Genomic DNA, 12,638 nt, shown 5'->3' on the forward strand with positions numbered 1-12,638 from the left:
TGGCAAAGCACTAGAGTATCTTTGCCAGGAAAACCACATACAAAAAGTCTATGGAGTCAAAGAGTTAGATACAACGGGGCAACACAGTAAAGGCTACGCAATTGTTGTTGTTGTTTTTCCTTAATGAGATATTGCTTGCATGTTACATGTGACAAAATGTTGAGGCGTATAGGAAGCATGTGTATAAGAATACATAGACTAAGACTTCTATAACAACAGGGAATTTCCACTATCGACAGAGATCACCAGCCCTTTCTATATCTGTATAAGTCTTTGGCAGTTGCTTCTGGGGCCTAGCAGCACACAACTAATAAGTGCCAGGGTTGTGATTTGCATCCAGGTCTTCTTAATTCTAAGGACTCTGAGGTAGTTAGTGGTGGTGAAGCGGATAGAGTGCTGGGCCTGGAATCAGGATAGACCTGAATTCAAATCAGGCCTTAGATACTTACAAGCTTTGTGACCCTGGGTAAGTCACTTAACCTCTGTTTGTAAAATGTGGCTAATAATAACAGCATCTATCTCCCAGGGTAGAGATGAGGATTGAATGGGATAATATTTGTAACGTACTTAACATAGGGCTTGGCACAAAGTAGCCAATATATAAATTATTATTAATATCCACATTTTCCTGAATCTCTGCCCGTGTTCTACCCATCACCTTGGGTGGAAGTAGGGATTCTGTAGGTACTTATAAAGTCAAATTTCAATGCTTCAAGGGGATTCACTCTGGAATTTTGTTAAAAATCTTTTAACAGCTGAACTGACAAGTGTTTTCGAGTGGCTTGAATTCACAGTGACAACTTATGACAACAAAACAAAAGAAGAGATGGAAGAGATTCTGACCCAGTGTAGCGTCAACCCAGAGCATCAAGACAGCGACTGCTTTGTGTGCTTTGTCCTCACCCATGGCGAGTCTGGTTCTGTGTTCTCCTCGGATGAAAAGAGCATAGCCATTCTTGACCTCACATCCTACTTCAGGGCCCATCGATGCCCAGGCCTGAAAAACAAACCCAAGCTCTTTTTCTTCCAAGCCTGTCAAGGCGAGGATATACAAGAAGGCGTACCTCTTGAAGCAGATGCTAGGAATGCCAACATCTCACCTCCTGCCCCCAGAAATATCCCTCAGAAATGCATTCCAAATGAAGCAGATTTCCTCATTGGGATGGCCACTGTCGATGGCTGCTCTGCCATTCGAAATAAAATAAAAGGTTCCTGGTATATTCAAGCCCTCTGTCATCAGCTGAAGCGCTTGGTACCAAGGTACTTTCTCTAGGCTGCTTGAATATGTTAGTTATTGTTCTGGGTTGAGAATAATGGGTAACACCTAGAGATGATGGATAATGAATACACATCCATTAGATCAAGAATTAAATCAGTATTGCCATTGCTACTGGAAAGGGTATGACAATCTCCTGGTTCTAGGTAATGCTCTAGCTCTAGAGGCAGGTAGGAGGCACAGTGGATGGAGTGCTAGACCTGAGTTCAAATCCTGCCTCAGGCACTTATAACCCATGGTGAACCTGGACAAGTCACTCAATCCCTTCCTGCCTCAGTTATTATCTATAAAATGGGGATAATAATAGCATCCAATTCTATAGGGTTGTTGTAAGGATAATAGGAAATAATATTTGACAAGTTGTTTACAAACCTTAAAGGGATACATAAATATGTTATTGTTATTATTAACACACTCATAATCTCATGTGACCAACTAATTGCGGGGTTCTTCTCAGGGGTTTGGTGGTGAAAAAAATTATATCTTTATTTTCCCTAAACTCTAATTGAAATTTAGATTTTCCTTCAATTGTGAGTGTAGGCAACAAAACATTATTGTGAGAGGGACTCTATAGGTTTTACCAGATTGCTGAAGGGATCCATGGTGCAAAAAAGAGGCCTCCAGGCCCAGCCTAAAGAGCTTTTTTTCTGGCCACTACTGCCTAGTGTGTATTGTATTCCTGTGACAGAATGGACAATCCTTGTGGACGGTGACTATTTTTTGTATCTTTGTAGCCCTGGCACCCAGCACAGTGTCTGGCAATATAGTAGGTGATTAATTAATGCTTATTGTTTGAATGATTGATGGAAAGTTTCTAGAGCATACAACTTTCACTTAGGATGATACACGAGAATATTCATTCATGTCTGTGACCAGAAACAGAATAATAAGCAACCTTTGCTAAACAAATATCACTGCAAAAAGCTAAATTTGAGTTATGGAACAATACAGATACCCATGGTACTACAAAGAACTCTGGATAAAATGGAGTTGGGGGACCAGGATTCCATTCCTATCAAGTTATATAGTCTTGATCAAGTCACAGCCTTTGGATGTATCACTTTCCACATCTATTAAATGGGTGTAATCCTATCCACAGTATCATACTCTCAGAATACGATTTCCGTCAGACTACTCTACTGAAACTATGCTTTCATAGGTTAACAGTAGTCTTCTAATAGCCAGATCCAACCATTTTTTTCATCCCTTACACCTTCTTTCTTCATTCTGTCTAACACATGCCACTGTTGAATTCCCTAGCAGACTCTACATGCTCCTGGTTCTCCTACCTATCTGACTTATCTTTCTCTATATTTCTCATGGCTTCTCTTTCTGCTGCTTCCCCCCAGTACAAGTATCCCCAAGGCTTTCACCTCGGTGCCCCTCTCTATCCATTCTCTTCCTTAGATAGCTCATTCCTTTCCAAGGTTTTAACTCTCTACCTCTATTTTGATGATTCTGTCCTGACAATGTATTCTTGCTTGAGTTCCAAATTATAATTCCTATTAGATCCTCAGATATAACACATATAAAGTTGAATACCTCCTCACTTTCTGAATGAACTCCTTTCCCTAATTTCTCTACTAATTAACTTATTAATTAATTAACTCTATTAATGGCTCCAACATCTTCCAGTTACCCAAATATGGCTTTAAAACCTTATCCTCCAGGCAAACTCATGGTTCCTCAACCATATCCCATGCTTTCCTACTCACACGCCTTTGATTATCTTCTTTCTCTTGTCTGGAATTCTTGGCCTGTCTTCTTCTCCACCTTTATCCTCCATCAACTTACCCAAGCTATATCCTTCCTTTACCTCCTCCAGGAAGCCTTTCATTCTCCCTCTTTCTCTGCCCCCTCCATACTCATTCTCTTCTCAACTCCCATACCACTCTTTTTTGCACTTTTATTATCGAATTTAACTACGTGGTATTATAATGATCTGAGACTGCTGAGTCTGGAGTCAGGAAGACCTGAGTTCAAATCCAGCCTCAGACACTCACTAACTTTGTCCCTGGGCAAGTCACTTAATCTCTGTCTATCTCAGTTTCCTCTTCTGTAAAATGAGGATAATAACAGCATCTGCTTCCCAAGGTCATTGTGAGGATCAGATGAGATAGCATTTGTAAGACACATAGCCTGGCATAAGAACTATGTTGAGGATGATGATAATGATGGCCTATTTGCCCCCACCAAGTATACTCCCGGAGGGCAAGGACGGTGTCAGATTCACTCTTGTATCTCCTAGGGGCTTAGCGCGGTGCCTCTCCCATAGGTGCTCAGTATATTTGTTGGATGAAATAATGGATAATGTAAGTTAAAATTATGTATGAGGCATTATCATGAGGAGGCATCGTGTGGTGGTTAGAGAGCTGACTTTAGAGATAGAACTGAGTTTCAAGTTCTATCCCTGACATTTAGTAGCCATGTAATCTTGGCCAAATTGCTTAGCCTCAGTCTGACTGCTGCCAGTCTTCACAGGCCAGGAAGTGTTCACCTGGAAGAAAAACAAGCAGTGGGCCAGATGTGGCCCTCCAGCGATAGCAGGCCAACCTCCACTCTAGACAGCTTTGTAACACTCTTTAAGCGGCTGACTTAAGGCATTGGTAGAGAGATTTCTTCACTAGGGACTCCTAATATTTATGAAATCATAGGTCTGGTTTAAAAATAAAACCCCCACCCATTCCCATCCCCCATGCAGTAATGATTCATGTGGTAGTAGGTGCCCACATACTCACTGAAGTCTAGGTCTTGTATGTTAGTAATGCCCTCTTTCAATACAGCTTTCTCTCCTGGTTCAGAATACATCTTGCAGTCTTTGGAGAATTGCCTGGTACAATGAGAGATATTAATTCATTTGCCCAAGGTCACAAAGCCAGGCTGGGTCATAGGTACACACACACACACACACATACATACATACACACACATATACATATATCTGTATCTATCTATTTATTATGTATCATCTACCAAACCCAACTTGAGCCTTTTGACAACTCCGTGATTTGGACACTATGGGCATCTCCATTTTCTACATAGGACAACTGAGCCTCATTTAAGTGACTTGCTCAGACTCATGTATTAAGTGTTATAGTCAAGATTGGAACCTGGGTCTCTCCTGACTCAATGTCCTTCACTCTTTCCATTACAACACAATGCTTTTCCTTTGGAAAACCTCATACGTGCTCTTTGCCTTCTCACTAATACTTTTTCCCTTCCTTCTGGATGCAGACAAGAAGACATCTTAACCATCCTAACAGTAGTCAATGACATCGTGAGCCAACAGGCTGATCCAAAGGGAAAAATCAAACAGATGCCCCAGCCTGCTTTTACTCTGCGGAAAAAAGTTATATTCCCAATGCCACAGGATGGTCCTCCACCATCAGAAGAGAATTTTTCTTCACTTTAAGAATGATACAATCTCAAAGAAGGAAGTGACTCAAGAATTCATCTAGAGAAGTCCAAATAATGAGGAATCTTCTTTCCAATATGATGACAGATGGTCATTGAACCTCTACTTGAAGTGATTATGAGAACCTCATTAATTTGTGATGTGTTTTATTCTCTCTTTGGATAGTTATGATCAACAGGAAGTTCTGTCTTGTAGTAAGCTAAAAAGTTTGGCTTCCTCTATCCACCGCTCAGTGACATTAGTTCATTTCTCTGGAGTGGCATGACTTATCTCTAAACCCTCTTTCATAAGGGTACAAGAACTTTTCAAATACTAGAGGATGGCAGTCTTCTCTTTTCCAGTTCTACTACTGAGAAATCTGTGACATTTAGTTGCTATTATACTTTCTTGGTGGGAAGATAGTTTCAGGTTATTACTGAAATCCTCTGAATGGCTAGGGATGCATTGTTGGTTGAGATGGGGATAATTCCGCTATGTTTGAGTCATGGTATTATAAATATGATGGAGCACTAGCCTTGGAGTTAACTGAGACTGAGATTCCAGCACAACCTTTGACACTTACTAGGTATATGACCACAGGCTAGTCACTTAACCCTTGTGAACCTCAGCCATCACATCTGTAAAATGGTGATAATATCACCTGTTTTACTGAAAGAACTAAATGGGACAGAGAGGGACCTTACATGTACTGTCGTTGGCATAAAGAATTCCCAGGTAAGGACATTCCCTCCACCAATGTGGTCCAGCAGTTTCTCTGTAACTTTTTGGAGCTGGTTCTGGCCCTCAAAGATTAAGGGACTTGCTCAGGGAAATAGTTAAAAAGATGCTAAGGGGCATACAGTCTGCTATGTGTCAGGGAGAGGAATTTAACCCCAACCTTTTTGACTCTGAAGCTGGCTCATGAACCATTATTCAACATTGGTTCTTATAAAGTATAGAACTTTAAAGTGTTAGAACAATTAATAAATGCCAGCTACTATTATTATATTAAACTTATGTGAAAGTCTGGCCGTTTCTAAGTTCTACAATATTAGTGAGGCTGGAGTAAAAACACTTGGTTGAGGGATGCGCCTCAGTTGGTAACTGCTGGACTTCTGAGAATTCTGCCTTTTAACTGGAAAAGATATAAGGAAACACTTTCTAAAACTTAGTATAACCCAAAATTGAAAAGATGACCTCACAAAGTAGAGAGTTTTCAGTCTCCCCACCCCCCAAAAAAGAGTCCTAGTAAGTAATAACAACATTCATTCTGACTCACTTGGAAAACAATCCTCCCCATCTGCCCCTCCTTGCTGCCAGTTTCTGGACAGCTTCCCCAGGAAAAGAAGCAGCCCACAACTCTGAGTCTTGATACCCTTAGCTGATTTCCAGCAGTGTATAATTAATATTCACTTTAACAAAAAACATTGGGAGTTAGATTTTTACATTTGGCAGGAGAATAAGAAATTTTTAATGAAAATAGAGAAGCATGGGAAAATATACAATCTGATTCAAGGTGAATTGAACAAAACTAGGAAAACAATGTACAAAGTGACTGCAACAATGTAGACAGAAAAAACAAAAACAAAACCATTGAGAATGTGCTCTGCGAAATTGTGATGGCCAAGCTTGGCACCAAAGAAAAGATACCAGAGGTCACTCCCCTCTCTGCTAGGCCAGGCTTTCTACTATTATGTAAGTATTTACATGACTACACATGTATGACCTGTATCATATCAATAAGGGGAGGTGGGGAGGGAGGAAGAGAGAGAATTTAGGACTCAAAGTTTTAAAAATGTTTGTTTTAAGTTTAAAAAAAGTTTTAAAAAGGAGTGTTAAAAATTGTTTTTAATACGTAACTGAGGGGAAATAAAATAAGTTAAAATAGGGGCAGCTAGGTGACAGAGTGGATAGAGTTAGGAGGATGTGAGTTCAAATCCAGCCTCGGACATTTATTAGCTATGTGACTGGGCAAGTCACTTAACCCTGATTGCCTCCAATATAAAAAAGGATAACAAAAAAAGAAACTAAGTGTCCTCCTTTCCTATGTACAATGACACCAGCTTATAGGATTTAAAAGTGGAAAGGACCTGAAAACTCGTCTTGTCCAGCCTCTTCATTTTACAGGTGGGGAAACTGAGGCCCAAGAAAGTAAACTTAATTATTGATTAGTCTAGTCAGAATTTGAACCCATTTCTTCTTATGTCAAAACCAGCACGTGCTTGGCACAGTACCTGGCACATAGAAAGCACTTACTAAATGCTTGTTGACTTGCCTTTGCATTCATATGTATACATATATGTGTGTGCACATACAAACACATAATTAAAACACAAAGAGAGGAGAACATCTGTCACAGCTGGGAGTATACCATTTGTATGACTCAGGACACTTTATATGCTAATTTTTTACATATTCTCAGCTTTTGACAAACTGTTAAGGGGTATGGGCAGCACTCCAAAACTCACATCTGCCTAGAAATTCCAATACTTTTCTAGCCTGTCTGCAGCAGGCTCTTTTACAGACTTATTTGGCTGCTATTACCTGAGGATGACACCTCCTTGAGGTCCGTCTTTTGCGCCTTTCTGCTTCGGTAACCCCAGGAATCCTGGAGCGGAGCAATGGCAGGTTTTGGTGTTGTTGGGTTAGCTTCCACCAGGAATTTGAACCTACTTAGTGGAGAAGTCTTTGCTCAAAGTGATAGAAACACAAGTGTACCTCATTTTATGCCTTAGAGGTCGGTGCTCATGAGAAATTGTGTTAATGAGATCTTAGCACTGGGACAGAACTTAACAATAGTCCTAATGAACCAGTGAACAAGAATCATAGAATCTTTGAGCTAGATACTCTATCTAGTTCAGTGATTCTTAATGTGTAGTCTGTGGATGTTTTTTTAAAAAATATTTTGATAACTATTTCAATATAATTGGTTTCCTTTGTTATCCTATGAGAATTCTTCTATGCATTTAAAAACATGGTTCTGAGAAAAGCTGCATAGGCTTCACCAGAGAGCTGAAGGAGGCCATGACACAAACCTTTGATCAGTGCTAACCCTAACAAATAGTCCTTCACTATGAAGTTTTCCTTAATCCCATCAGATAAAAGTACTCTCTTTTTTCAAAATTTTTAGAGTACTTTACTCCGATTACTTGCTACCTTGTGTTATATATTTATGTGTGTACATATGTCTCTCCAAGTAGAAGTTAGGGTCTTGGTTATTAAAAAAAAATCTTTGAATCTCTGACTTTGTATAGAAGAAAATGCTCAATCACCATTTTTTGTTGGGGGCGGTGATCCTTTCATAACTTTGTTAGGGTTTAATAGCATTTAATGTTAGGTTTTTTTTATTTCCTTTAGTTTCATCCTGTTGTGAGATTTAGCTGTCCACAGGGCAGTTCTGCTCTCCATAGAATCGGAGATTTAGAGGTGGAAGAAATCTCAGAAACTATTTAATCCAACCCCTTCATTTTAAAGGGAGAAAACAGACCCCCAAAATGTTAGATGACTTGTCTTGATCTGTCTCCTCCCACTGCAGCCGCCATGATAACCCATGAGTGCTATTTCCTTTCTTTTCTTTGAAGCTTGAAAACATGAAACTATCAGACAACACTGATTCTAAGTAATTAACATTATATCAGGAGGTCTAAGATTTTTTTCCTCCACTACTCTACTAAAGATAAGCACAGATGTATAGAGAGCTGTGATCAGTAATAAACCGAAAACTTAATGCTATTTTAAATGTATAACGAAAGCAATCTGGTGGTGAATAATGCGTGGTTTTGTATTTGAAAATTTTTTGTAAATGTGTTTTTTTAAATACAGTATTTTCTGTTTAAAAAAAATTATCCATGTGTACTGTGAAATGCCGTTCTCAACCAACTGATGAAAATAGTAATATTCTTTAAGAAATACTGGTACGGAGAGGCAGCCTTTACTTGATAGAGATCCAGCCTCAGAGTCAGGCTGAACTGGGTTCAGATCCCACTTTTGCCACCTAGTAGCTTTGTGACCCTGGATAAATCACTTAATCTCCCTGGGTCTCAGGCAACTCTCTAGAACTATAAATTGGAGAGACTACTAATCTACATTCGTAGAGATTACTAATCTGCATTGGTAGAGGGTGAGTTCCCTACTCTAATGGCATTTTAGGTGTGGGGAAAAGGAAAGAAGGAAGGCAGAAAGAAAAGAAAGTAAGGAAGAGAAAAAGGAAGAAAATTTCAAGAAAGAAAGGAAGAAAGAGGAAGGAAGAAAAATGGAAAATAGAAAGGAGGGAGGAAGAAAAGAAAGAAGAAAGGAAAGAATGGTATGATTAGAAAAGGAAAACTGTAACAATGAAAGAAATAATTCAATAAATTAGGAGGAATCAACTGGTCATGAAATAAACGAAGTTTTGTGCTCTCTAACCTCTGAGTGTGCCTCTTCTGTTTCTTTTTTGTGTAATGAGATCAGTGTCATTTGGTTTTTCTTTTTGTTGGCATTGTTGAAATCATTGTGTATTTTGTTTTGTTCTATTCAATTCACTTTGCATTAGTTCATACAAGTCTCTTAGTTTTATCTTAATTCTGCATATTCACTTTTTACTTAACAGCATGATAACATTCAGTAGTATTCACACAGAGCAACTGGTTTGGCCATTCCCCGATGGATGGACACCCACTTTGTTTCCAGTTCTTTGCTACCATAAAAGGAGTCCTGTGAACATTTTGGTACACATGGCACTTTTCTTTCTGTCTTTGATTTCTTTGACTACTTTGTCATAGCTTTACTAACTAGAGAGGCTAAGGTGCTGGACTTGGAATCAGGAAAGTCTGTCTGAAACACTTACTAGCTGAATAACCCAGGGCAAGTCACTGTCTGCTTCACTTTCTTCATCTATAAAATAGGGATATTATAGTGCCTTCCTCCCAGGGTTACTATGAGGATCAGCATGTCAAATGCGTTGTAAACCATAAAGTGCTAAGTAAATGCTAGCTTCTATTGTTATTATTAGAGACAAAATATTACAAAATAGAACCACAGACTGTTTGAGTGGGGAAGGATGTTAAACAGTATTTCATCCAACCTTCTCAATTTGTAAATGAGGAAACTGAGGCTTAGAGAGGAAAAAAATGACTTTCCTAAGGTCACACAGCTTAGTAGATCCCAATGTCTCCTACTACAAATGTATCATGTTATTTGCCTCCTCCTAACATACTACATGTTATATTGGATGCAGAGTAAAATAGAAACTCTCAAAGCCCATAGGGACACTTATTTAATATTTGTATTTCAGTGTGCTGTGGGTGAGGAGTAGGGTGGAGGTGGAGAAGACACAAGTATGGGGAGGGTGGAATAAACCTCATGAATTTCCTTCTTACAGGAAACTGTGACCTGTTCCTTTTTATTGCCAGCGATTGTACGTACAAAACATAAGTACTGACTCAGCAGCATACATGCTTGTGAAACTGAGTGTCAGATGGGGCTCCCAATCTCTCTGCTCTGGGCAACCAATTCTCCATAAATTAATTTGTCTCTTTTGACCCATATGAGATTCTTGAGAAAAAGGACTGGTTCATTTGTGTCTTTGTTATCCCCAGTGTCTGGAAGACTTTCTTGCACGTAGTATGTAAATGTTTGTTCTAGTTCCCTCTCAAACTCTTTTCTGAAAAAAAAAAAGCCACAATCTGACTCATTTTCACTATCTCACAGAGCTTTTAGGCTCCATTCCCAGTCCCACAAACAATTCATTCCAACCAGCCAAACAACCAAGATTCAAGCATAAATTGTTTTTCTAGTACATCATTGGAGAGGCTAATATCTCAATCTCTTTAGGAAACAGGAATTATCCACCTTCCACGATCATCACTCCTGACTCTGGGGTGGGCTAGTAAATGTTGAACAACTGTTTTCTAAGTTTTCTTTTTTAAGTATACGTGCATTATCAACATTTTCTCTGTCACTTTCTTAAGTCCAAGCAATCAACAACAACAACAACCTAAGCAGCCAGATTTGTAGTTTTTGCTGATTTCTGAGGAGTAATGTAAGCAAGTACCGGTTGGCTTTAGCATGCCACTAGCCCCCCAGTTAAGTGATTCCATTTCTGTCTTGGAGAATTCAGAAAAACCAGTTGAGGAAGTTCAAGTGTAAGTAGTTCAAGTAGTAAGCTGCAGTCTTCCTGCAGTCAGCATATTTTGGGTCCTGGCCAATGCCACTTCTGCTGGCATCTCTTTACCTTTGTTTGTTTCAGCAGCTTCTGAATCTGTCTCTGCATCTGTTATCTTCAAATGTTTTCTAGCTTCTGGTTTGGCTGCAGGCACTTCTACAGCCATGCTTCTACCCACTATCTTTAGGAAACTTTGCACTCTCTGTACCACAGATTTTCCTCCTCCTTCCTCTCCTTATGTCTTCCTGGTGGTCCTTGGTTTATCTGCTACATGTCTTCAGCTCATTGCATTCTGAAAAATGTATGTAATGAGAAATCCTATGTGTGGCAAGGAGCTATCCCCTCCTTCCACCCCACCTCGATGGCTATTGTCATGCAGCGACAAGAGAAGCAGAGTAGACATCTCTAGCCTTTTCCCTCCCTTCAAATTACCCTTCCCTAAGGGAATCTTCCATTCCTGCCAAGAGGGGGAGTAGGAAGTTGGGAATGGAGACCAGTCTATTCTCCTGGGGGGAGAGGCATCAGACTAGAATTATATCTATTTGCTCCTTTAAATACTATTAATTAGGGGGATGTAATCAGATTCAAGCTATTTTTAAAATCTCCATTTTTCATTGTTGGGGAGAAGCAGAATCCCAAGCTATATTTCCAAGGCTTGACCTCTTTTCCCACCATGAACACATAAAGCAAATAACAAAGAAATCTGTTTATCCATATCATAGCAAAAGACAAATCAGAGAAGATGTACATAGGAGAATTGCTGTTGTTTGTTCTTCATTCTCGAAGAAGACCATAATACCAAGGAGGTGATACCATGACATGCAAGTGAATTGAATTGAAGTGAACAAGAGCTGTGCAAAGTCACCAACCTCATTTTCTCCTCCCTAGCCATCTGGGTCCAGTAGTGAAATATAGATCAGGATGATTAGAGCAACTGGAGATAGCCCTGGATGCAGGATAATATATACCAGACAATAGAATGAAGGAACTCTCCCATTGGGAGTGAGGTAACAGCTCAAACAAGAGAGTTCTAGATCTCACCCAAGGGAAAACTTGAAGTCTCTGTTATAGCAGGTGGGAGATATGGACATGATGGTGACTGGCAGCTGGTCTCATGTCTTCCCATAGTGTTTTCTTTCAGAAGCTGGAGGTCAGGTTGACTTCTTCCATCTTCCCTCTAGAACTTGGAAACCAGAAACACCTAAAGCTACTTGAAGCTTGACAAAGGTCTTAAGAAAACTGAAGAAGGTTGGAACTCTCCTGCTCTCACTGACTCCACACCATCCCTCATACAGGGCAATGAGGAAAAGAATCTACACCAATGGGCTTTGGGACAGGGATTATATTCAGTTTTCTCTTACTGTCACCATATTCTGTACCTAGGCTGCAGGATGTTCCTTCCTTCCTTCTTCCTTCCTGTCCCCTCCCTCTTCAAAAGAAGACTGGAAATTAAAACAAAAAATGGGAAAAGTATCCACTTGGTGTGTAACACTTGGATGTACCATCATAGATCAAGAACTGAAAAGGATCTCAGAGGTCATCTACTTCAATCCCCTAATTTCATAGTTGAGGAAACATATCAGGAGAGATGAAATTATTTATTTAAGGTCATAGAAGTAATAATGAACAGAGGTGGGATTGGAACGCAGGTTCTCTAGCATCAAATCTGGTGCTCCTTCCAGTGTACCCTCTAGGGGAAATGCAAACAGTTACTTTGTGCAGTCATAGAAGGTCCTCTCTCAGGGTACCACAGGTGCTATTTATAATAGACAATATTCATTAGACCATTTTAGGATTCAGATTAAAGTGGCAAGAACTTTACCTGA

The 12,638-nt window shown here is 39.7% G+C and overlaps 1 protein-coding gene across 2 annotated transcripts in view; it reads left to right on the plus strand.

Moving 5' to 3' along the window:
• CASP10 (caspase 10) overlaps positions 1-9,073 on the plus strand; it is a 35,635-nt gene extending 26,562 nt beyond the window's left edge. For both annotated transcript variants that reach the window (XM_072617264.1, XM_072617265.1), the window contains exons 8-9: positions 756-1,260; positions 4,511-9,073. In XM_072617264.1, the coding sequence (XP_072473365.1) occupies positions 756-1,260; positions 4,511-4,688 (683 nt within the window). In that variant the 3' untranslated portion in view covers positions 4,689-9,073. The remainder of the gene's footprint in view (positions 1-755; positions 1,261-4,510) is intronic.
• The last annotated feature ends 3,565 nt before the right edge of the window (positions 9,074-12,638 follow it).

This window comes from Notamacropus eugenii, chromosome 6, assembly GCF_028372415.1.
Source record: "Notamacropus eugenii isolate mMacEug1 chromosome 6, mMacEug1.pri_v2, whole genome shotgun sequence".
In the NCBI taxonomy this organism is placed as follows: domain Eukaryota; kingdom Metazoa; phylum Chordata; class Mammalia; order Diprotodontia; family Macropodidae; genus Notamacropus; species Notamacropus eugenii.